The sequence below is a fragment of the Centrocercus urophasianus genome, unplaced genomic scaffold (genome assembly GCF_019232065.1).
Source record: "Centrocercus urophasianus isolate 14NV4802_14NV808 unplaced genomic scaffold, USGS_Curo_1.0 seq_16, whole genome shotgun sequence".
NCBI classification, from domain to species: domain Eukaryota; kingdom Metazoa; phylum Chordata; class Aves; order Galliformes; family Phasianidae; genus Centrocercus; species Centrocercus urophasianus.
Genome location: NW_024884711.1, coordinates 24374312 through 24399537, shown reverse-complemented (window position 1 = coordinate 24399537; position 25226 = coordinate 24374312). Strand labels below are relative to the sequence as shown.

At 43.9% G+C, this 25226-nt stretch overlaps 1 protein-coding gene across 4 annotated transcripts; it reads left to right on the top strand.

The window, feature by feature from the left end:
- The first annotated feature begins 42 nt into the window (after positions 1-42).
- On the top strand, positions 43-24008 carry ASB4 (ankyrin repeat and SOCS box containing 4). 4 transcript variants are annotated; one of them, XM_042816556.1, is made up of 7 exons: positions 43-138; positions 3556-3701; positions 15337-15624; positions 18710-19009; positions 21791-22281; positions 23499-23612; positions 23820-24008. In XM_042816556.1, exons 3-7 carry the CDS (start codon positions 15411-15413, stop codon positions 24006-24008), a joined length of 1308 nt encoding a protein of 435 aa, XP_042672490.1. In that variant the 5' UTR covers positions 43-138; positions 3556-3701; positions 15337-15410. The 4 variants fall into 4 exon arrangements, with proteins under 4 accessions (XP_042672490.1, XP_042672492.1, XP_042672489.1 ...); XM_042816558.1 differs by lacking the exon at positions 3556-3701 and having other exon boundaries at positions 15390-15624; XM_042816555.1 differs by lacking the exon at positions 3556-3701.
- Positions 24009-25226: the final 1218 nt, after the last annotated feature.

Genomic DNA, 25226 nt, shown 5'->3' with positions numbered 1-25226 from the left:
GGGGCGGGGAGCGCGCAGCTCCCGCGGGGACGACGCGGCCAACTGCGGGGGCAGCCCTCCGTCGGGTCCACGTGCCAGTACGCGAGCGCCGAGCTCGAAGTTTCCCTCACGTCGAGGGACGTGTTTTCTAACGTACAGGTAGGACAGCAAGAGCTGCAGACCAAGTGTGGCTGTGCTGGGTCGGACCCCGGGCTGTTCAGCGGCAACGCGTGTACACAGAGGGTTAAGGAAGAGTCAGAAAATGAGGGGCAAGTTGAGTACTTCCCCTCAGTCACTGTCAGCTCAGTTTGAACAGCCTTAACTGTTCAGTAACAATAGGTGTCTTTCAAGTAGTCCTCTTTTGAAGCAAGTGGTGGTTTTAATTTATCATGCTCTTTGCTGATAGAACACCACCTAGACACCCTGTATGGGTGGGAAAACAGCTACTTTTAGGCAGTAATTCGTCTGAAATGCACCTAAAACACATAACCAGTCTTCTCTAAAGATTAGCTTTTACCCTGCATTCATTAGACAAGGAGACTTCAGGAACCAACTCAAGCTCAGAAATCCCCAACAGCACCCTGTGGGCTGGCCGAGCAGCTGCAGCATTGCCAGAAACCCTGCTGCTCTTGCTCTGTCGCCATTTCCTCCAAGCTCATTGCCTTCAGGGCAGGCAGGAGAGGCCTGGGAGTAATCTCCCATGTGATGTAGTGGGTGAAATCAGGAATTATCTGTGTGCGCGTAACCAGGTGCTGGGTTTATGTCAAGGGAAAAATACTAGTGGAGAGAGAGAGAGCAGAGCAGGGTGGTGGGATGAGTTTTACACTGATTGAGCAGTTTGGAGAGACAAACGAAACAAGGAAAAAAGAGTAAGCATGTAAGCATGTCCAGGGGGATTCATTCCATCTGGAGCACAATGGTAAGTCAGGTGAGCAGTATCCTGGGATGGCGGTCTTTCTCCGCTCATGGTAGATGGATGTCGGCCAGCCTGATGAGAAGACGAAAGGGAGCGCTTATATGACTAGGGGGAAAGGGAGTAGTTTCTACTGAAACTTTGGGAGTCCTAAGTATGTCATATGGGGAAGGTATGCCCTTTATGCCTGCTATCACATATCAGCTTATATTTTAATAGATAAGATATAGAAGCAGTGCCCAAACAAATTTGGATTTCGCAACAGACTATTTCCAAATGTATCATGTTTGAATCATTAATGAAACACAATCTGTTGCTGAACTGACTTTAAAAAAGCTGAAACTCTGACCCAGATTTTGGTCTCTCACATGCCAATGTTAACCTGAAGTAAATTCACTGATATCAGTGTTGCCAAAGTAGTTAGAATGGATTTACACTTGAGAATAAAGTTCAGAATGATTCTAGAGCACTTGAGTGGAGGCTGATCTGGCTGAGTCATTTCCTATACTGTGCTCAGTTTTGGGCCCCTCAGTACAAGAAAGTCATGAAGGCCCTGCAGTGTGCCCAGAGCAACAGAGCTGTGAGGGGTCTGGAGCACAAGCCTTAGGGAGAGCGACTGAGGGAGCTGGGATTGTTCAGTCTGGACAAGAGGAGGCTCAGGGCAGACCTTATCGCTCTCTGTACCTGCCTGAAAGGAGGTTGTGGCGAGATGGGGGTTGATCTCTTCTCCCACATAACTAGTGATAGGATGAGAGGGAATGGCCTCAAGTAGAGTCAAGGGAGGTTTACTTTGGATATTAGGAAAAATTTATTCTCCAAAGGAGTGGTGAGGCACTGGGAATAGGCTGCCCAGGGAGACGGTGGAGTCGCCATTCCTGGAGGTGTTCAAGGAACGTTAGGATGTTGTACTGAGGGGCATGGTTTAGTGGGGAGATAATGGTGGTAGGTGGAAGGTTGGACTGGATGATCTTGGAGGTCTTCTCTAACTTTGGTGATTCTATGATTCTAACTAGACACACCACAAATAACTAGTAATTTGGAAGGCTATTCAGGATGATGTCTTACTGTTACGTTGAAAATGCTTGCAAAATTTTTAGGAATACATCATTTTTGTGCTCAAGATAGGGAAGGCACTGAGGGCACACCTAATCTTCAGGCAGAAACAAGTCAGACAGTGGTCACCCTTCAAGAGTTGCTTCACCAATACTAAACCAAATTCAAAGGAGGCCCTGTGGGTACGAAGACAAGGCAGGGCAGCCAGAAACCAACTTTGGTGCTGCTACAGCTTAACTGTAGAAACAAAGAGATGTCAGTACAGAGTGGAAAGTCTCAAAGAGAGACTGCTGAGATCTTAAACGAAACTCATCAGTTTTGCTGAATTCAGATCTGTGGACTGGGTTAATGAGAACACATCCATCAGATTGCTGCTGACATGCAGGTGCTGCACCAGCTTCAGGTAAAAATAAAACTTGGCAAGCAAGCAAAAAGGTTACCACAAGACCGGGCAGAAAGCACTAGCAAAGCCTTTGGCTTGAGTACTAAAAGATAAAGGTGAGGGAAAGAGTTTCAAAAGTTGCCTCACACAAAAATTACAAAAAATCTTTGCAAAGGCTGTGGCTTAATACAGTTTTAACCCTGTTAGTTGACTGAAGGGAAATTGCAGATTGCTTACTCAAATTTCTTAAGCTCTGCATTCCTTGGTTCTGCCAGAGCTAAAAAAAGGTCCAGCCTTCTGCTCGGCTGCCCATTGAGGAGCAGGGAGCAGAGATCCTTACGGCTGTTTTGAGCAGCTGCCATAGAGCAAGGCAAAGTCTCTGCTCACACCTCACCACTGTATGTAAATACAGTGTCACCAAACAGTTAGAAAACCGGAATTTATGATAATAACCTAATGAACAGATGGTGTCCCAAGGGTTCAAGTATACAGATTCTTAGTGCCTTTTGCAAAGAAGGTAAAAACATTCCTGTAAGTGAGACCAAGGTGTATCAATTTTCTCAACTGTTGAGAAAAATCCATGTCAAAATGACATCAGTGGGTTTGCTGGTTGTTGAAAAGGCTTTTGTAGGAACAGTCTGGTTTTCAACCTTGTCCTAGTTTGAGAAGAGCAGAGTCAAGGTCTGTACCTGGCATTTGTGGAGCTCACCACAGACTCCAGCGCTGTCAGCCACGAGCAGCCCAGAGGCAGCTGCATAAATTTGGATGTCCAAACAAGTTTGGGAACATATTTTGCTTATTTCATGATAGTGTGGGGTAATGCAAAGGTTCTCAGTGATGACAAGACGTCAAAACCTGTGACTGTCAAAAACAGCCCTAAGCAAGGCTATGTCCTAGCACAGCTCTTGTTTACTGTCTTTTATGCAGCAGTGCTTCTTGCTGCATCTGGAAGCAGCAGCAAAGGGAGCTGCTTTACTGATTTTATGGGTGGCAGAATTGCTAAACTGGAGAGATGCCAGGCTAAATAAAAAGTCAGAGAGGTCCTCCCAGGCAATCTGCCCTTTGCTGCTGACAGAACACTGGGTGTGCAGAATATTACTGATGGCTTTGATCGTGCTGCCATGGTTCAGCCTTATTGCAAGCATAAAGCAAATAGTGCTGTCTTTTTCCAGGCAGAAGTGTGCTGAGCTAGTAGCATGCCTTGCAATACAGAGCTGATGTCTTGCAGGTGAATCCTGCTGTCTTGGCTGCAAACTGCCTCGAGCATCAGAACTGATGACAGTCATGCAAAGGAGGGAGAGGGTCATGCAGCTTTTGAAAGATTAAAGCAGTGTTGGAAATGCAGGAGGCTCTTGACTTCAAATACAAGTAAAGGTGAGCTGGGTTCCTGTCATCATCACTACTCTGCACACCAAGGGTCTCAGACAACACAAAACTATTGCAGTGAAGGTATCATACCATTCTGTGTGCACTACTTTCAGGCTCTTGAAGATAAGTCAGGATGAATTCCTGAACACTGAGATTCAAAGCACTGCCACATATTAACCACTGCTGAAGTCTCTTGCATGCTTACTATGCTGGTGTGAGCACTGGTGCAAGCATCAGACAAAGCGTGGCGTAAAGCTGAGTTCTGTGATAGGAGAAGAGGTATGGATAATCCAACACAACCTCACCAGACACCTGATGTCGATTTTCAGTTGAGTTAGTTTCAGGAGGCAGGAAGCTCACTGCTGTCTGTTGTAGTACTGCATGTACAGATGATGAACTGATGCCATCACAGTCCCTCACTGAAGTGGAACAACCCAGTGACACAGAAAAGGAACAAGAGGGAAATGCCTAATTAAGCATTATTCCTCTGCTACCACTGCTTACTTACGCACTGCAAACAACAGGAACGTTTCTCAGGAAAGAAAATGCAAATGTTGAATTTTCAGGATATAATATCTCAGTAAAAAGAATGAGATTTAGAAATTCAACAGCTTTTAAAAAAATACCACAACAGAAAGAAAAAAAAGGAAATAGCCTTGACTCATGAATACTGTGACAATCAAGACTGTACACAATGTGCTGATATTTTGAGCTAAGATGAATGCTCTTTGGTCAAGAGTTTTAATATGCGCAGATCATTTATAAAATGTTCTTAAACTCTATTGGCACCATGAAGCATAAATAAATGGAAATGTAGGCGAAACATAGTGCTGCTCATTTCTTCATGAACTATGATTGCTACACCTGGTTCCTCCCTTTCTGGACGGTCCCATGTGTTTACCGAAGCCTACTTTCAGATCTACATCAATGTTAATCCAGTGTAACACCACAAAGATTGATTTAACCTTATCTCACAGTTCCAAGCCCTGGGTGTTCTTGTATTACTGGAGTTGCTTCAGATGCATGAGTGTAGATGTCTAAGCTATACTGCCAGTAAGTATGGAAGAGGCAGACAATTGTTGTGATACCTATAAATACAAGACAGTATGCCTATTTATTGATATTCTCTTACTTTTTAGCTCTAAGAATACTTTCATTCAGATATAGTGGCATATGGATACATACAGATACGTACTGTTGTAATGGCAAAATATACATATAAAGATATAATTCATGTGGATTCATGAGCTCTTTTACTCTTCTTTAAGCATAAACTGTGAAGAGATAATGTGAAAAGGAATCTAGGATCCTATCCAAAACTTGCTGCAATCTCTGAGTTGCTACATCATAGCCTCTTGTCTGCAAATCTGTGCCAAGGAGCAAAGAACGCGGCCTTGGTAGATCCAGGGCGTTTGCATAGTCCAAAAACACCCATTATGCTCTCTGCTTTTCTGGAGGACGTGAAGTATGAGTGACAGGTTGAGAAGGCATCAAATGGGATGCCAGATGTGAACTTTGACTCTGCTCTCGACCTAATTCAGTTCAAGAGCAAGTGGTACATGAATTCCATCAGGCTATGATAGACCTTATAGTAAAGAAGCTTTTATTTTGTGTTATTTTATTAAATGTTCTAAAAATCAACTACTGTAGCTAATATTGATGGAAGTGCTGCATTTGAAAAACATCTGTAATTTACTTTTCAAAGAATTTTGGCAGTGTTTTTATAGGACTTGTGTTTATATTACATTTGTATCTGGAATTCCTAGTAATAAAATCCCTGTGCTGTTCTGCTAAGTTCTGCACATGAAGAGAAAAAACAAACAACTGTTAAAACATTAGTGAGTTTTAAGAACTACATCTCTAGAAAAACTATTATCAAGTTGTGCATCATCTATGTCTAGTAAAAATTTCCAGCTGAAGTTCTTTCTTGCGATATGAGGGAAGCAGAATCTGCTGTTTGAAAAATAGAAGGTTAGTTCTGTTTTCCCACACAGTCTCCTTTGTTTGTAGAGCTGGCAAGAGCCAGTTTCTGCAGGTAAAAAAGCTTAACCAAAATAGAGATATTATATTCTTCTAATCTTTGTATCAATCAACTTTTTGCACATACATAGTTATGCTGAGTGCAGCTTGTTTAGATTACTATTAACCTCACAAGAGTTGTTACTGCTATTAAGTCTTTCCCTGTTAGACAGGGTGCTTTCACAGTTGGCTTGCCTTTCCAGATTCAACCATTGAGGCTACCAGGTTGCTGTTTCCATTTACTCTATGCATAGAAGAGCATGCTACAGACATGGGAGGTTGTGGAATATTTGTTTCTGTGCCATTACCTACTCTCCTATGCAGACTCTCTTGGATTATACATGCTTCTGCCTTAGCTTTAGTGCTCATCACTCATATTTAATTGCATGTGGCCCTTACAAGGTACCACTAATTTAGTTTACTCATTAACAGTCCAGATAATGTATTATTTGCTTATTCTTCTGGTGTACTCTCACATAGTTTCTCCCAGACCCTAAAGGTTAATACATTGTAGAAGCTTATCTGCACAGGATTTGTGCAGGTTAGGACAGCCCTGCTATAGTACCTCAGATCTCCTAACACAGATACTTGGTTGCGATGTATCTGAACTTCAGGCAGAAGAGAAAACTGTCCATTATGTAGTCTGAATTTTAGACAGAATAAAACCAACTCTGGTGGTGAAGATAGCTCTCCTGATTAATTGGTGTAAGGAATTTACTCAGGTGACATAGATCTTTCCCATTTAGCCAGTAATGCCACTGATGCGAATTAGAAGGAGCCAAGATGACAGCCAGAGCCTCAGGCTGATGTGGGCAAATTCCAGCACCACCTGTGAAGGTGTGAAGATCAGAGAAAACCCATATCCTGGCTGAAGATGAGACCTTTCTCTTTCATCACCCAAAGGGCCCCTGTGACTGTTCTTACGTCACTGTGAGGTCACCGTGGGGTTTGTGCTCCTCAGGGACCAGAGGCCTGGCAGCCCATGCCACACCATCGCTTTGGCCAGGAGTAGAGCACCTGGCAGGCAGCGGGGCAGGCCCAGCGCTGGACACGGGGCACTGCTCTGGGACAGGCAGGGACATGGGCCTGCCGTGGGTCCCATTGGAGGGGCGTTTGGCAGCATAGGGCTGTGGGGAGCTGGAGTCCAATTCTGCTGTGGTCTCACTGGGCAGAGCTGACAGCACCAGGGCTGACGTGGGGTCCTGTGCCTGGGTGGATAGGGATGCCTCAAGGGAGAAGGACAGATAGGGCTATTGGTGCCCTCAGGGCCCTGGCATACATTTGATATCAGATTCTGCAGCAAAGATATCCTTTTCAGGAATAGGTTGTTTTCAGCTTGCCTTATACTTCGTGGAAGAAAATTAATATTATTAATTATTATGGATCCAAGTTGAAGGAGGGAAGATTTAGGTTGGATGTTAGGGGGAAGTTCTATACAAGGAGAGTGGTTAGGCCCTGGAACGGGCTGCCCAGGGAGGTTGTGGATGCCCCGTCCTTGGATGTGTTTAAGGCCAGGTTGGACGGGGTCCTGGGCAACCTGATCTGAATGTGTGTGTTTGGTGGCCCTGCTAGGCAGGGGGGTTGGAACTACATGATCCTTGAGGTCCCTTCCAACCCGGGTGATTCTGTAATAATCCCAGAATATGTCTTATCTGTTTTCACAATTTCAGACAGGTGAAGTTGCATCCTATAGACATCTCCACAACCTCCCAGAAGGTGATGTGACAAATACAAGAGTCAGATGACTACATGGTAGATATTTGGGCAATGGAGGGAAAAAACTTTCCTGTCTGATAAGAGCATTGTTCTGCTGCATAAGCCTCCTTATGTTTTATCAAGGTCACAGAAGTCTGATGGCAAAAAATGAATTTCTGCATCTTCTTCTGCCTACATACCATTGCCTCAGAAACATTCCCACTGCCTCTCCCAGTGGGAAAAATCTTACAGCAGCCTCATGAGGAGAGGATAGAGTGGTTCACAGGCTCCTTCATACTGTTATTCTTTGGGAGAAGATACATCTCAAGCAGGAATATAAACAACACTTCAAGTTACTGTTTCTCAAAGGGAAGTACATTACTGACAAGATTAAGGCTGTGACTGGGTGATAAGTGGGTTGATATTGTTAATGGGTGGTTATAAAGTGCTTTCTTGAAATAGAAGGTTGTCCTCCAAGTGCTTTTCAATTTTAGATAGCTTTAGATGCAATTCACCAAACCTCTGACATGACTATTATATTGATACTAAAAGGCACCAGACTCCCAAGGCTTTTGGTACTTCAGAACCCTTTCTAGATTATTGTGCTCTGTTGATGAGAGAAATCACAGAAACTGCAGCATTTTGTCTTTCTGGTTCTCACATAACTATTGAAAAGGAAGGGCCAAAGTCATAACCTTTGTTTTAAACTCAATCCAATCTCTTACTGACTCAATTGGTTAGAAAAAGACAGAACATAAGAATAAAAAAATAGTTAAATGAGGGCTTGGCCAGCAGAAAGAAAATAAAAGCAAAGCAAAAATAAAGCCTACATCCTATTCCTAGACAAGGCTGCTGAGAAAATTGTGATTGGTCACTATGGCAACAGATTTCTAAATGGAAATAAAATTCTTTTAATATTGCAAGCACATTTTGCTATGCAGGTCTAGTTAATGCATTCAGACCTCATTAAAGTGAATTTAATTTTGCAATAGGCATTCCATATAATGTTATGGACAGCAACACATGAAGGATCAAAATATAAATGGTTCTAAGATGTGGATGGTTTTACCATGTTAGTGCTTCAAACAATCAGATGCAAATGGTAACAGTTATTTTCTTTCCTCGGGAAATCTTTTAATAACTGGTGCAAATCAAGGGAACTTAAAGGAGAAATATTTACTTTTGTTTTCCTGGCTTTCATATTAATGGACTCAAGATGGATCAACATATTTGGATATTTTTGTGCAATAGAAGAATTTGTTCATACAGCCTCCACTGATGGCCAGTGGCGTTGTAAGAATTCTTGCTCCCTTTGCTTTGCAGCTCTCACAACAGAGCCGAGGCTAAGCCAGCCTTGCATCATTCGTGAACAGTTCTCATACCTGTCAATAAGAGCCAGAAGTCCTGCAGTGTGAACAAGGTTTATTCAGTAAAAACAGCATTTAATATACATATGTTTTTAGGCTAACATTTCTATCCTATTACTTAACTAATGATTTGGTCTGTCACATTCAGGGAAGGTAGATCTTAATACTAGAAAAGAGCAAGCTTAACAGCTTCTGTTGCTTAGAAATGCAGCAAACAAACCACTGTTTATCAGTGACTAATTTATCATGAAACAGTGGAAAACACAGGCAACAGGAGAGATTGAAAACATTCATCAAAGCCTCTGGCACATTCATATGAGTGAATGGTGATTACGAACCACCACAGGCCTGCGCTGTCCCTACCTGCATCCCAACTTCAAATAACCTTGTTGTTTGTCACTAACACAGCAGTGCAGATCTCATCTTCCTTCTTCATACATACCACTCTTTTGTCAGATTATTCCACATGCTTTATTTCGACATCACTTCAAATTTAGTCCTTCAGAGTAGTAACAGTCTTATTCTGACTAGCAAACAGCTGGATGCTTGATGGCTGTTCAGAGCCTACTGCTTCTGCTGAATGTGTTAATATGCCTTCATGCCTCAGTGTTTGGACCCCAAAGGACTGGTGTTTCAGAGCATTGCTACGCTTGCAAAACTGGAAATGCTTCCACGCTTTGGCTGTTTGCCTGTCCTTAGACCTCAGTCACCTTATTTGCTACATACCTAGTATATAGGAAATATCTCGCCCACACCAGCTGAGCTCTGCGCAAGTGTGATTTCAGCAGGCAAGGCAGAAGTGGCTGGAACAGCCTGGTGAGAATGTCTCACCCACAGCCAGCAACTGTCAGAGTGCAGCAGCAGGGAGCCCGGCCAAGCCACAGTCTGGCCTGAAAGAGGGCAGGGGAGACACAGCCACCCGCGGGGCTCTTCCTCCATGCGATGAATTGGTTTTGTCTCACTGCTGTGAAGCAACACTTGTGTTTAAAGTATTGCTTTCTACAGACTTCATTTAAGCCTGTAGTTCATGTCCCTTTTCATCAGAATGAAGAAGTGCAAGAGACTTATGTCGTATGTTTGCTTACAAAATCCCATTGCTTTAAGTATTGTCAGATGCTACAATAAACAACTGAAAAATAGAAAAGAAGGATTTTCCAATAAATATACTTAGGTAAGGTGGTTTTTTTTCCCCATTCATTGAAAATCCTGTTGATCTGATTTTATATGTACGTATCATGTTTACAACATTCATCTCCTAAAACCTAAGAGAACCTGCAAGTTTTTATGTGGATAAAGATGTAACTTAATTGTTTTGGAAAGGAAGTGGGTTTTGTGCAGCTTTTGAGAGACAACAACTATTAAGTAAACTATACTAGGGGTCATTTATGAGAAACGATTCCTTACTATATCTCATCCCAAACTTGACAGCTAAGACCGTAACACCAATAGGTAAGCCAACTCTAATAGCCTATAGCTTTTTGACAACCTAATAAACACACTGATAGCAGAGGTTGGAATAATCTGCAAAACCAAGAAAACAGATCCTTGGAGTTGAAGATGGAAATAGCATTCGTGAAAACCACAAAGAAATCCGTGGAAAAATGAGCTACGCCTTTCTTACAAAGCTTTCAGTCCTGAAGCTCTGTGAGAACAAAATTCAGGACTCCTAGCATCCATCTTTGGTTTCATAATATATATCCGTTAAGATAAAGCATGCCCTTGATACATATTTCAAAATTATACTTGCTTTACTGAAGACAGAAGTAGAAGGCCCATACACTGGAAGGTTCCCAGCTCCGAGGATTGACTGCCAATATCTCAGAATTCTGATGTCTAAGTGCCTCTGAGGATCTGGGATTATGTTTTTTTCCCCCATCCATAGCAAATGAGAACAAGATTGAAACAATTCAACACAAAACAAGAGAAGGAATTCAAGATGATGGCACATAGTTGGCTTCAAGTTTACCATCCACAGGGATGAGTTTACAGAGAGGATTTTTCTCAGAGGATAGCTCACAAGACAAGCACCTAGAGAATAGCACCTAGAGAATACAGTTTGCACCTATTCTACTAAGAAATAAAGTAGGAAGTTCTACATAACCTTTGTAGCCAGCATTTTTGAAGAAGAATATCTGATTAAATATATGTGCAGTTAACTGTACAGTTAGAAGAGTGACATGGTTAGGATAGCATTTTACAGGTTACAAAGATTATCATGATGGAAAGAGACAACAAAAAAATGAAATACGCACCTGTGTCCTAGGCTTACAGTAGAAAACTCCAGAAGGAAGGATGTCCAGAAAGAGGCCCTTCCCTAGTGGCAGTCAGCCCTTAAATGGGGTCTAGGAGAGGTGCAGCCAGGCTCCACTCCTTCTGGTCACACAGCTGAATTGCCTTCACCTATGCTCCTGGCTGACCCAGTCCTTGCCTCAGGTGATCAATCAGTGGTTCAGGCCGTGACTCAACAGTTCCCATGCAGTATAACACTGTCTAAAGCAGGCAGAAGTATACATGCCGAGGAAAAAAGATCAATATGAATATTGGAAAAAGATTTGTGGTACAAGTGAGTAAAAGGACTGTGGTTAATTCTACTTGGGAACTGAGCATCCAAGGAGAAACAAGGGACCTGTGACAGTGTGGGAGGCAGAGTGGCAGAGTCTGCCTGATGCTCCTGGTGCTGTAAGTCACAGCAGGGTGAGGGTTGCCATCACTTCTGCAACAGCATTTTTGAGAACATGTACTGTTCAGAAGAGATGAAAGCATAGGATTAACTCAATGATCTGTTTCTTGCTTCAGGGCCACAGACCTGAAAGTCAGTATGTTTCCTTCTTTAACATGCCAGGCTTCTGAGCAGTGCAGACCGTGTCACGTGGAGGCTGTATTATTCCTGCTTAAGTAACCCGCTTTAGCCAGCAACCTGCTGGGGGAAGGGCAGAGCTGAAGTCTCACCAGCTCACACTCTGCTGCCAGGCTCGGAGCTGCAGGCTGCATGCTGTGTTCCATGGTTCCCTCTGGCACCACCACTGACCGGCAATGGGATCTGCGTGCTTCAGCTGTATTGCAGCTGAGAATGACTCCTCCACTTGCATCACAGCCATTCTTGTAGAGCTTTTTTCCTTTTGCTGGCTGTCTGCCTGCCTCAGCATTGGGTTCGGGATGTTGATCTTGACCTACAGATCTCCACAATCAGGGTCATTCCCAGTACTACTGGGAGGTGTGAGTTTTGTGGCTGCAGCCCCTTGCTGCTCTGCAACCTCTGCAGCAAGGGGCCTGGCTCCACCAGCCTCCTCAGGAGACACACTTCACACAGCCTGCCAGTATGCTTTCTCCTTAAATCTATCTTTGTTTTTTATTACTGCATCGCTGGCTTTCATTTAAGCTCTTCTCATATCATCCTGATGCTCCTCATGCCCTCCCCTTTGGGCAGGTTTCCCTGGCTCAGCAGTGCTGCTCGGTGCCCAGCTTCATCGAACACATGGCCCACTGAGACCAGTGTAAATATTTCCTTTGACTTCAGTGGACTTTGGGCAAGCCTGCAATAACCCACCCTATTGGACAAAGAGGGGCCTCAGCAGCCCATCTGCAGTCAGTGATGGCACTCACATTGCCTGAAGTATACCCCAAAAGCATGGCCTTCCCTTCTCCTTGTGGCACCCCTTCACAGTGAGTTCTTCTGCCCTGCTGTAGTCACACAGGAGGTGCAGGCCCAGCCAGCCCAATGAGATACAGGTGTCTGTAAGCCTGTGGTTTGTCCTGTGAGGAGGGGTGCTGGCTGGCACTCCATGATGCTGAAGGAAGGCCTGGGAGATGGGGGGTGGGAGCTGTCTTCCCTCTGAAAATGCACATCTGCGTTAGCTGTGTCATTTATATCACTGATTCTAAATACATCAACCGTGTTTCTTAGTGGATGTAGTGTGTGCGTCTGCACAGTGCCGTCACAGCAGCCTCAGCTCTAACCTATAAATAAAATTAATGCTGGTACCATTATTTATATTAAACAAGTGATGAGCCATTGTTTCGCTGTGAGATGTTCAGAATATTTGGCAGCCCAGGAGCTTGAACAGCATCAGTTTTAAATTTCAAAATCAAACTGCCACCTTGTGGCGTGGTGGTGAGAAATCTGCAGGAAATCGTGTGCAGTGGAAATAGAGATACATCATAAAAATTGGTCTCTTAGCCCCACCAATGGCTTGCCATGTTTACGTAGTCTTAAATGTATCTGTAATACACTTTGATGAAATAATAATATTTTTTTCTTCCATTAGAAAGTTCATCTGGTCTTTTGTTATTATATGTCAGTCTGAATTACCAAACCAGTTACTTATTCTCATGTGTAATTGTACTGAAATCACTAGTGTACTTATACAAATAGATATTCAAGGTTAGATTAAAATGCTCATAGGAGAGCCATAGATATAATGGCAATAGATATGTATCATTGTTTCCTTTCTCTATTTTAAACTCATTTGTCTTAAGATTTTTATGAGAATCAGAGCATGGCCATACCAGATACTAAAGGTGAGCAAATAGTAGTGCATCTGAGGTGCGCTCCCTGTGCGTCCTCGTGGGCCGTGACAAATGAGAGCTGATTGTAATCAGCTTTCTCTTTCGTTGCAGGCCTAGCTCTCACAAATTATTTCACCTTGGTTGTCAACCAAGAGCAAGCACAGTGGGCCAGCAGATGTGCAGCTTGTGCATCTCAGCCTTCAGGTGGCAGAGCTGCATGGAGATGCACTGCATGATCTTTTCTGCATGTGGCTGGAATGAATGTTCTCGTGACATCTAATGCTGCTCATGGTAGGCAGATTGAAAACTAGTCCATTTCAAACCGAAAAGTGTAACTGAGGTCAACTATGTATCAGTGCTTTGTGCATCCAAGACTTCTCAGGAACACAGTGGTTTAAAAAATAAAATAGTGTGAGTAACAAGAAGTCCATAGGATCTGGGTTCACATTTGTCCCTCTGATCATGCCAGACAAGCATTAACACTTTTTTTAAAACATGGGGTGGAGTTATCTGCTGAGAAGAGCAAAGTAAGAGGGGGACAGGAGGGAGTGTAATCACACGGCAAGCGTGATGCTGACCCTTACTTAAGTAAGCCCAGAAAGACACAGACAAGTGGCATGCAGCCTATAGCACTGAGGCAAGACATTTTCCTTCCATTTTCTTTATTACAAGCCTGAGTGCAATACTTACGGAATACTAAATACAAAGTCGTTTTTATATATAGACTCACAGATTTCTCAGTTCCTCATGAACTGCTGTCCTGTAATATCTCTGGTGAGCACTGGCTGTAGGAGAGAGCCAATGAGCATCCCATGGTCAAGGATGCTGCAGATGCTAATGGGGCTGCCCGAAGAGCCCAGCCCCTGGAACACCTATACAGAGGCTGCCCTGACTTAGAGCGTTATCCAGATTTCATGTCTCCATCAGTCTGCTTGGAAACCAAACTCACAGGAAAAGTAGACACAAAGATTCCTTTTTCATGATTGTGTGCAGTCTGCCCAGCTGGGTTGTTTAAATCAAGTACGAAGATCCTTCTGCTAGCTATGATCCCACCACATGGCCCAAGCAGATGCATATGTGAGCCACTTCTACATGAGGCCTCCTAACAGCTCATGTTGGCTGAGTCATGGGTTTGCATTGACACAGACCAGTGGTGACACAGGGTCAGGGCTGGCACAATTAGAAAATAAAGGGAGGAGGTGTTCAGTGGTTGCTGAGATTGTGAGACAGAGGGCGGAGTGGCTGGGGGATACAGAGTATTTAAATGTATATAGGGTGGGAGGACTAAACTGTCTATAGAGCTGTGTGGCCTCTTCAGCTTGCTCAAGTTAATTTGCAGAAAGGCTCTGTGGTGTTTGATGGGGTGTTTGACCCCATCCCATCCTGCTATCATACACCTCTGCAGTATTTCTCCTTCTGGGGGCACTTCCACCTGCCACTGCTATGGTCTCTGAGCAAACTGAGGCACTCCTGCTGCTCAGGACATTATAGAGGGGACCGGGCTGGATCAACACAGCCATGCTCAAGGCTTTACGTACTAGGGCAGCTGTGAGCCCTGCATACTGGGGGCTCTAGTAGAGGCCCGGTCTCATGGCCAGAGAAATGGAAGCAGGACCAACAGGACCAGTGCTGTCCTGAGAAAAGCAAGATGCTCCCACAGGAAGAGTGCCTTGGGAAGTGATTTTTTCTTTCTGAAATGCATTAGTTAGAAAGCAGTGAGAGCATCACATCCTACTGCCATCAGTAAGTCACCAGTAGTAACTATGAAAGGAAATGTGTATTTCTCCTGCTGAGAAACAGCACCCAGGACTAATGTCATTTAACATAACATGGCTGGAGCAGAGGTTAACCATGTGGTTAATGAAGCTTAATGTGTATAAAACCTGTAGAGAAATTGTTTTTTCTGATGTTATTGCTAGTAAGTTTGTCCTCACTTTCATAAAAAGAGTGTGGTGATATCTAAGAGTGGTATTTTGATGCCTGAAATGCTCTTCATATAAATAGAACAAGCAGATCAGCATGACCAAGTGATAAAATTACCTTCTGGTCTTCAGGAACTTCAGCATGTAACCGCACTATAGGGACCTCAGTGTACCCCTCTTCACAGCACAAACAGATACGTTTGGAAATGGAGGTGGAGGAGGCATATGAAAAAGGAGAGAATACTCAGGGGAAAATGACTCGAGCTGAAGCTGCAAAATTAGTGAAAAAGAACTTTCTGGAAGCCCTGAAGTCTAATGACTATGAAACACTGGAAGAGCTCTTGAACCAAAAGAAAATAGATGTGGACACGGTGTTTGAAGTGGAAGATGAGAATCTGATTCTGGCATCCTACAAACAAGGTAAATGTGACAGCGTTCACAGGACAGGAAGTAGGTGGGCTTGGGGAGTTTTCCAGAAACTGTGGCCTTGTGTCCCTTCTAAAGCTGCAGCATAATGTGGCTCTCAGGGAGAGGTATCAGGAGGCTCATGTGGCCGCACCACTGCCGGAGGAGAGCTTAGCTGTGCTGCCGGCCTTGGCGGAGGGCAGGCCAGAGAGCAGCACCAGGCTCTGCACCTCCCAGGCACTACTGCAGCCCTAGAGAGCCCTGCAAAGAGGAGACCTTTGCTATTTCCTCACAGAGGATTTGAGTGCAAAGCCCAGCACACGCCCATGAAGTGAAGTATACAAATTTCTTGCATGTTCTCCATCACATTAACAGAACATTTAGAAACACAAAATATTTAATCTCTTCCTTTTTCAATTTTCAATAGTGCAATGAATTCTGCTTAGCTTAGGGGATCTAAAGAAATCCTGTGGGCTTGAATGTTGCTGCTGGGGAGAAGCTGTTTTTTTCAAGCTCACGGAAAGCAAAGATGTGCTAGTTCATCAAACCAGAGGAGTCATCTGGAGAAACAACATAACCAGGCAAGACTTCCCACCTGGTTTGGAATTTACCAAATCCAAACCAGCTGTCAGATACAGAATTTCCAGAAACTTATAATTTAAAACAATGAAACAAATCTGCTTTCTGCTAAAATCAACGTACTTTGTTACCTACTTGATGAAAAGACTCCTCATGGGTATCTGGAAGACAGTAATGACCAGCTTTTGCCAGAAGCTGAGTGTGCGTGGAGATAAATACCAGTCTTGGCAGCACAGCAAATATCCTTTTTTTTTTTCTGTGGCATAACAGAGGGACAGCATCCCTCCTCTTCTCTTTTCCTGTGTTTACCTGATATTTAATGATCAGTCTCTGCTCTTTTGATCACATAAGGGTGAGGATGATTCAGCCAGGAGTTCCCTTGGGGACAGCATCTGAACTAACCCACACAATGATGAATGTACCTTAAAGTACATTTTCTTCTGTCCTCAGCTGGCTAAAATGCATTTTGGTTGTGGTTTGAAACTACAGAAGTAATGCTTGCATTTTTAATTGTGGATATTTCAGCAAGAAGTACTAAATTCTCTTTTGGAACAAGTCTCTCCTTTTTTCAAATGGTAGAGGGATAAATGTACCCCATGGCCTAAATCACAGCAGTGTATCTGCAGAAGGTGCTCCATTAGCTATCATGCAAATTTTGTTTTCTGGGAGGAGGATTTCCCTGGGGAGCGAATGCTGTTAAGCATTCAAACAGGTTGAGCTTTGCCACGGCCCCAAGATACAAAGGGGAAAGAAGCCACCAGTGGCATAGGGGCTTTGCTGCCTCTCTTACAAAAGGCCCCCCTTTCGGAGACTGTGACTTCTTTTCACCCCAACAAACAGGTGAGTTGAAAGACTCCCCCATATGGGCTGTTGCAGCTGCCTGCCCAGTGCCAGGTCTCATCCCTTTGGGATCAGGGATGTCTGTGGCTCTGGGCAGAGGACGTAGGAGATGCTCCTTCTGCGGGCACCATTCACTCACAACAGCATAAAGGAGATAAAGGGTGGTCTCAGATAGGAAAACTATGGCTGTGTGGTGGGATAACTTAGCTTTTAAGGATCACTTTCCTACCATTACATATCAATTATAGCTCACATATGCATATTTTTGGCCCCCCAGGCTGAACTCAGTGAAGGATCAGGTTGGTTACAAGGAGAAGAGCAAAATGTGAATCTAGGTGGGGAAATGACTTTAAGAAACCTGCTATGCTGTGTGCGTGGACTCTGGGATATAGCACACCTACTTTGCACCAAGCTTGGGGGCATGTGATGAAAAAGTTTTTCTCTCTGCCAACAGCAGTTTGTTTCTGCTACTTCTTTCCTCTCTCCGTCTCTCTTCCTATCTAATATAGTGCACATGAAACTGTAAATGTATCTGTCTGAAATGAAGGTGGAAAATACAGAGCTCAAGACTCAAAAATTAAGGTCTGAATTAACTTGGCCTCATTACACATCTGTAGTACTTTCCTTTACTTTAAATTGTTATTTAAAGTACTTTAAATAATAACGTTTACCAGAAACTTGTCCGAGGAGATAAATGAAACCAACAACATTTTATAGGCACATACTAGCTAAAAAGCAGCTGCTATACTTCAAAAATAAATATAGAAAAGGATAAAAATGAAGTTTTAGTCTTCTCCTGACCTTCTGCACAGTACTATCATAGTTTTCTTTTTTAAAGCAACTGATCATAGTCATCACTTCAAAGACTGTCTCTATACAGTCATGGAACATGTAGAAGTATCTTGGGAACAAATATTAAAGTTCTTTGGTCTTATACATGTTTCTAAGTGTACTTACACAGGTTTATAAGAATACTGTGAAGTTTTCAGACAAAAATCTGAACATTTTTAAACCAAATTTCATGCTGAACTGCACCTGCTTCCATTTGGCTCTTTCACCTAAATCGCACCAGCATCAGAACTCCTCACTACATGCCCCCTTATGGGCAATAGCTGGCAGAAGGGCAGGGACACTTTGCCACATTGCCACATTGTTGGAGATCATCTTCATGCAGTGCATCACTGGGAGTACAAATCCAGCTCCCTGCACATGTGTTCTGGCAGTGTCCCATGCAGAAACAGCAGGATGAGCTATTCATTTAGTCACAGCCCTAAGCAGATTCAACATTCTTATTCCAATACCACCTTTGTTCAGCTGTTGGCAGACTGAAGAGTCCGTTTCCAACATATTTTTTGGGTGATGGTATTTCAAATGCTCTGAGCTTTTTTTAAAGATTATTATTCAGTCTACAGAGGTCACTAGAAAAACAAAAGCTGCCTTCAGTACATCTACATAGGAATTATCACTCCAAATGGCAGACTATTCAGCACACAGTGGAAGTACCTAATGAAAGTGAAGTTATGCTTGAGAGAACTTTGTGTGCACTAAACTCTAGCTGGTAAAATTACAGCAAATTAAACCAAAGCTCCGATCTTCCCTTCCTCCTCAATTATTCTCAGTAGATGGATAATGCAAAGGAAAATCTTAGCCAAGGATGGTAACACTTCTCTGTTTTGTACAGGATACTGGCTGCCTAGTTACAAATTAAAAATATCCTGGGCAACTGGACTTCATCTGGCTGTCATGTATGGGCATCTGGAGAGTCTTTCAGTCCTGCTCAATCACAAAGCTACGATCAACTGCCGGCCCAATGGGAAAGCTGCAATCCACATAGCATGTGAAACAGCAAATGTTGAGTGTCTCAAGATCCTCTGCAACCATGGAGCCAAGCTGAACTGCTTTTCAATGAGTGGGCAGGCACCCTTGCACTTCTGTACAACACTAACCTCCATTCCTTGTGCCCAGCAGCTGATTTGGAGAGGTAAGGGAAAGTTCTGGATGGTTTCTGTGGTCTTTCCTAGGAGGCATGTTTCCAAGTCCTTGTATATTTATCCTTCCCACCCACAGCTGACTTGCCTGTTCATCTCTGACTCCTTTTCCCCATCTCTTTGACCAGCTGAAGTTTCTTCTCTCTCTCCCTGTCCATGGCCACCAGCCCTTGCTCCAGGATTGGTTCCCATTGGGAACTGCCTGATCAGTCCCCAGCAGCAGAGCTCCTCTGAATCAGGGAATTCTTTTTCTCTACTTTTTTTTTCTGTCTTTCTCATCTAGATTTACTACTGAAAGGCTCTCACATTAAAGTGCACCCCTAGCTTCTTTTTTCTTGCACAAATTTCCTTGTTCTCCATAAATTCTTCCACCCACTTGTGTTTTAAGACCTGGCCCTGACAAAAGAAGTGTAGTTTTTCATACTGTCTCTTAGTTTGCCAGCAGTCAAATTCTCACATCTCTGTAGGAAATATAGGAAAAAGGCTATTATATAAGATTTTGTTTTCCTGAAGCGAGATATGTTATATCTCTGATTGGCTGTAGCAAATGAAGCTATGAATAGCTGCAATTCACAGATAAATATATTGATGTCCCTTCTACTGTGTCCTTAACACAAGGAAGCTGACTCTGGACTTTTAAAGACAGATATAAAGGGTATAGCAAAGTCAGGCAGCTCTGAGTCCTGAGTTACAAATAGACAGATTCCCTTATTTGTCACACTGTGCCACAACAAACACAGATACCTTTAGCTTTTTGCTACATATGTTGTTATTGAAAGCTTCTCTTGAGATGCAGAGACCAAGTATGCTTTGTGGGCAAGGGGATCTGAAACCACAAATGAATAACCACATTGCATTACTTCTGCTGAGAAGATATATATTATTTTGTTTATTAGAAAGGAAAATAAATGCTGCCAGTTATATCCTGCCCAAAGCAAAAAGGCCTGACAGCAGGAGCTGCTTTTGCTACCATGGAAAAGCTTAAAAGTTGAATGTACTGTTACAAAATGCAGCAAATGAAAGAATGTGTTCTGCAGGCTTTCTCCACCCACCTATCAGCAAGCAAATAACAGTGCTTTGCAAGCCACCCTCTTTTCCTAAGCGCTCTGTAAACTTGAATTTCTATGTGAGCTAAAAGCAGACAAACAAAAATGGGCACAGTCTGGAGCAAATCGTGGCGGGTGTGTGCATGCAGCACCACCCAAAAGCTGTCAGCAGGTGTTTGCTGATGCCCTGAGCTGAGGTTTCCAGAGGTACCTCCCATCCCACCATCTGCACGCGGTGGTATCACACCAGGTCAGTTCAGGCAAAGGCAGTTCAGCCCTTTCTGGCTTGGGCAACCGGCCAGCCAGGCAGAGCTCTTCCCAGATTTGTTTAGCACCTCCGAGCTTATGTTGCTGATACACTCATGCACATGTAACATGAGTAACACCCAGCTGGGTTTAAAGGGATTAGCACGCAGCCCAGCGGTAATTTCTGACTCCTCTGTCTCCGTCTCAGTCATTGCTCCTCAGTCTTAGTGTAGTTTGGCCATGTAAGGGCTACTTGGCTGGAGAGGAGCGGCCACACAGCTTGCTCTTGCTCTTGCATGAGCGCTTCATCAACTTCTTGCCAAAGCTCAGGGTTCGAGGAGCAGCTCTCGGCCACCCAGCTGCCAGCATTGACTTCCACACCTTCCACCACTGGAACAACCCCCTGCCCTCCCCAGCCTGCTGGCTCTGCTGTACCCTGATACGTAGCAGTATGTATACACACGATGTGTACACTACAAATATATGTTTCATACTGCAGTTTTTCTTTGCTCCAGGGAATGGGGTCTTGCCAACCTTTCCTCTGTTCTAATAAGCAGTGTTCAGTATTCTTTCCCTCAGTAATTTGCATTTCTTTAGAGCAAATTGCTGATAGCTAGAAGGGACGAGGGAACGTCCTGTCGAGCGGGCGGGAGCCCAGAGGCCTGCGCTGCTTCGGCGGAAACCTCGCCAACGGCAGCTCGGGGCCCAGGCCTGTCCGTCCGTCTGTCCTGCGGCAGCTCTCTTGTTGAGCAGCAGATGGCGATGTTGCTTCAGCAACAGGGGTATAAATTAGGTGCAAGCAGACTTGTTACACTGCCGAGTCGAAGAATCATTAAGGCTGGAAAAGACCACTAAGATCATCTAGTCCAACCCCAACCCACCCCACCATGCCCACTGACCGTGGCCCTCCGTGCCACATTCACACTCTTCTTGATCACCTCAAGGGACAGTGTCTTCGCAACCCCCCTGGGCAACCTGTGCCAATGTACCATCACTCTTTCACAAAAATCTTTTCTAATTTCCAACCTGAGCCCTGTTAGCAGCTCAGAAACAGGACTAGACCCTCAGATAGGGAATCCCTCCCTGCTTTCGTCCCTTCCTCCCTTCCTTCCTTTTTCAAATATCATTTATGGAATAGGAGTAGTGATCTCATTTTTCCCCTGGTTCTTTATAGCAGAAAGCACTTTAGAAATAGATTTGAACCTGAATGCTGCTCCAAAACTATGTTTAGGTAAGGTGTTCTATCAGCTCAGGGTCAACCTATGGCACTGGGAAAGGGATCCAAGAATCTGAAGTTTTTAAGGGTTTCCCAGAGGCCTAAGAAATGCAGAATCCACATCTCTTACTATTTGCATTACTACAAGCGTCTTTCAAGATAAATGTCCATCCGCACCATCTCCTTGGGTAGCACAGCTCTAGCACAGAGGTGTCTGAACCAGGATTTTGTTGCCTTGACTGTTTCCCATAATCTTTCCTTGTCAGGAGCCAACGTGAACATAAAAACCTACAACCAAGATGAGGAGACCCCTCTGCACACTGTTGCGCGTTTGGGTATCCCTGAGCTCGTGGCTTTCTACGTGGAACAAGGGGCGCAGGTCGATGCTCTCAATGCCCACATGGAGACCCCCCTGGCTTGTGCAGTCTACTGGGCCCTTCACTACAAGGACCAGACATACAGCCCCGACCACCACCTCATCTGCCGGATGCTCTTAGACTACAAAGCTGAAGTGAACACTCGTGATGAGGACTTCAAATCTCCACTCCACAAAGCTGCCTGGAACTGTGATCATGTACTGCTTCACATGCTGCTGGAAGCAGGAGCAGAAGCCAACATCATGGATGTCAATGGCTGTGCACCCCTACAGTATATCATAAAAGTGACATCTGTGAGGCCAGCTGCCCAGCCTGATGTCTGCTACCAGCTGCTACTGAATCATGGAGCAGCCAGGATATATCCCCTGCAGTTCCACAAGGTTAAAGATGGTTTTGTTCAGAGCAAAGAGATGGAGAGAGAGGATGACTTGAACAGGAGAGAGATGAGAGAGCCAAACCTCAGAGTCTGATAATATTGGGATTTGCAGGAGTCCTATGAACTATAGTCCCAGAATGCCCAAAATCTTGTGAGATGACCTGTTGTAAGACTGGTATCATTGTTAATGACAGAAACTTGATGCAGATCCAATTTTCATTCCCAATCAGTCTGAAAATACAAAGTCTACATGTTGGCTCAATTTTTCAGAACTGACATTACCATTGACATTACCATTTCAGAAAATCTACATGCTTTCATCAAACCTTGCTCCAAATATACTTAACTGGGTTGTAGGAAATGTATATTTTGTTGCCTCTATCAAAGACTGGGAAAAAGATAAGACAGTTCAGTTTGTCCATTCTGACCTTTAAAAAATACAAATCCATTCAAACTGAGATGGATCTCAGTGATGTTTTGGCTTATTCCTGGGAATGAGAGAAATTAAGGGGAATTTCCAAATCTGAGCTCATGGCTGATGGGAAAAGAAACAATAATTGCAGGATCCCTCCCAAAGAATTTCTAAAGGTCTTCAATACCCAAAGCATTGTAGTTTCTTACTTGAAGCAACAAAGTAAGCTTGCTGTGGTCAGGACTCATTCTCTCATCTCTGCCCTGAGCATAACTGTGCTTCTCCTCCATTGTAAGCACAACATTTCAACAAGCCAAGCAATCAGAAATCTTTGAAAAACTGCCAAAACTTTGGCTGTACCCTCCTGAGCCTAGACTGAGCTGCCCTGGTTCTGTAGCAAAATTTTTCTACAGTCTGTTTGAGAGCCAGACTTAGGGTCTCCATTTCCTGCCTCCATCTTTCCCCTATTGCATGGAGTGGGGCACAGATCCGATCTATAATTTGCTATCTGTACAATATGCAGCATGATGTTTAACCCAGGGGGATGCTCTACAGCATTGTTTGTGAAAGTCTGCCTATGGTGTATGTCAAAATTGTACATAGTATGGTGTGAATGCAAAGCATTACTCCATGAATGTGAGTGAGAACAAAGCAGTGAAGATGGGATTGTCTTTTCCAGCACCAACTGCATCCTATCCTATGTTTTAAATGTGTACATTTTAGTGTGTCCTTATGCTCTTCTCACCAAGCAGACAGGCTGGCCCCAGGTTCTTGGTGGTACTTATGATCCCTGTACATCCTGCCTACAGGTGCTACAAGCCTGTCATTCCTACCCCAGGGCTGTGGAGGTGGTCGTCAACACCTATGAACACATCAAATCAACATCAAAGTGGAAAGCGGCCATACCTGATGATGTCTTTGAGGTAAGATCTTACTGGGTTGCAAAGGAGTAAAATCCAAGCTTGATATTTATTGTCCTTATCTGGCCACAGGAAAATGAGTATGCTTTTGAAAGTGACTAACATACCAGGGCAGCTCTATGGGCTTTTCCCTCCTGGTGAGATCTGTGTGTTGGGAGGTAGAGAGAAGCTCAGTGCCCTGAACCACTCATCTTCTTTTGCGTTTTACAGCGGCACCAGGATTTCTACGACTCCTTATTCAGTGTGTGCAGCAATTCACCACGGTCCCTCATGCACTTATGCAGATGTGCTATTCGGATGACACTGTCAGAACGATGCCACCGAGGCGTCCCCTTGCTCTCCATCCCACTGTCCATGAAGAAGTACTTGCTGCTGGAACCAGAAGGAATAATCTACTGAGCCAGTGCCCTGCTGCTGCCTGCATCTTCATGGAGTTGCAGGCCCTGTGCTCACACAAACCTTCACTTCTGCGTGGCCTGAGGGCTGGCTGGCATTCACTGGCCCTCCTCAGAGCCTCCTTGGAGAAGCAGAGTTGGAAAGGCACAACCAAATGAACACATCCCTCAATGCTTTGTTGGGCCTAGCATGAACAACCCAAGCAATGATGCTTCCATTTCTATCAGTATTTATTCCACTGTCTGATATGGTTAGATTCAATCTGAGCAGCCCTTAATACTGTTTCACTGCCGTTTTCTTTAGCTGTCATTTTAGGAGTAAGAGGATACTGTCAAAAAGTAGTGTGTTCATTAGTCATTGGAGTGCTTTCCCAGAAAGAAATGGGCAAACTGATTTGTATCATGACCACAGTCAGGATTGCAGTAGTTTCCTATGGATCAGTACTGAATTTGGGATTAATACGTTGTTCACTACACCTGTCTGTACCTTAAAGTTTTGTCATAATACTATTCTTTTTAATTGCAGTATTTTTTTCCATTATCCATCCTAGTATAGGAACGGGACTGAAATCTGCAGCACTGACAATTCTGTGTGTTCTAGTTCATGCCTTGCCTTGGTAGCTTTTAGAAGATGCTGTCTCTGTTTCCACTCTCATCGTGACCTGCATTAAATTCACATCCTGGTGTGGAAAAGGCAGATGCCCTGGACTTACGTGTGTCAGCTCACTTACATACACACATCCTTCAGGATGTGGGTGGGATCTGTGAAGAATACGAAAATTTCTGTCCATTGGTTACAAAAGGATACTAACCTATTAATGTGGACTAGATAGCTCATTTTTGAGCAGCTAAGCACAGGTGAAAAGAATTCCACCTTAACTGAAAGGTGTTTTCACATTGAGGAAACTGGGCTGAGCTGTTTCAGACTTGTCAGCTGCTTGGTGCCTTTGAACCTGTTGATGCTGTTTCCCACAAAACAGTTTCTCCTGGCAGAGCCATTGTCTCCAGTGCAGGGGAAGAAATGCATGGTGCACTCTAGGTATCCTGCAGCAACAGTAATGTATAATTTGACCTATTGATAAAACTCATTTTTACTCCCTTTTTTTAGTTTTATGCAGTCCATTTGCACTGTTCTTCATTTAGACTCCGATAACTCTGGGCTCTGATAGAAGGGAGGTGAGCTGGGCCCATCATCAGAAGCCAGCAGTCCCTGACTTCTCAC

Coding starts and splice junctions, on each gene's coding strand:
- ASB4 (XM_042816558.1), top strand. CDS start 15,411: ATGGAGGTGGAGGAGGCATATGAAAAAGGAGAGAATACTCAGGGGAAA. Junction 15,625..18,709: donor TCTGGCATCCTACAAACAAG/GTAAATGTGACA, acceptor TGTTTTGTACAG/GATACTGGCTGCCTAGTTAC. Junction 19,010..21,790: donor CCAGCAGCTGATTTGGAGAG/GTAAGGGAAAGT, acceptor TTTCCTTGTCAG/GAGCCAACGTGAACATAAAA.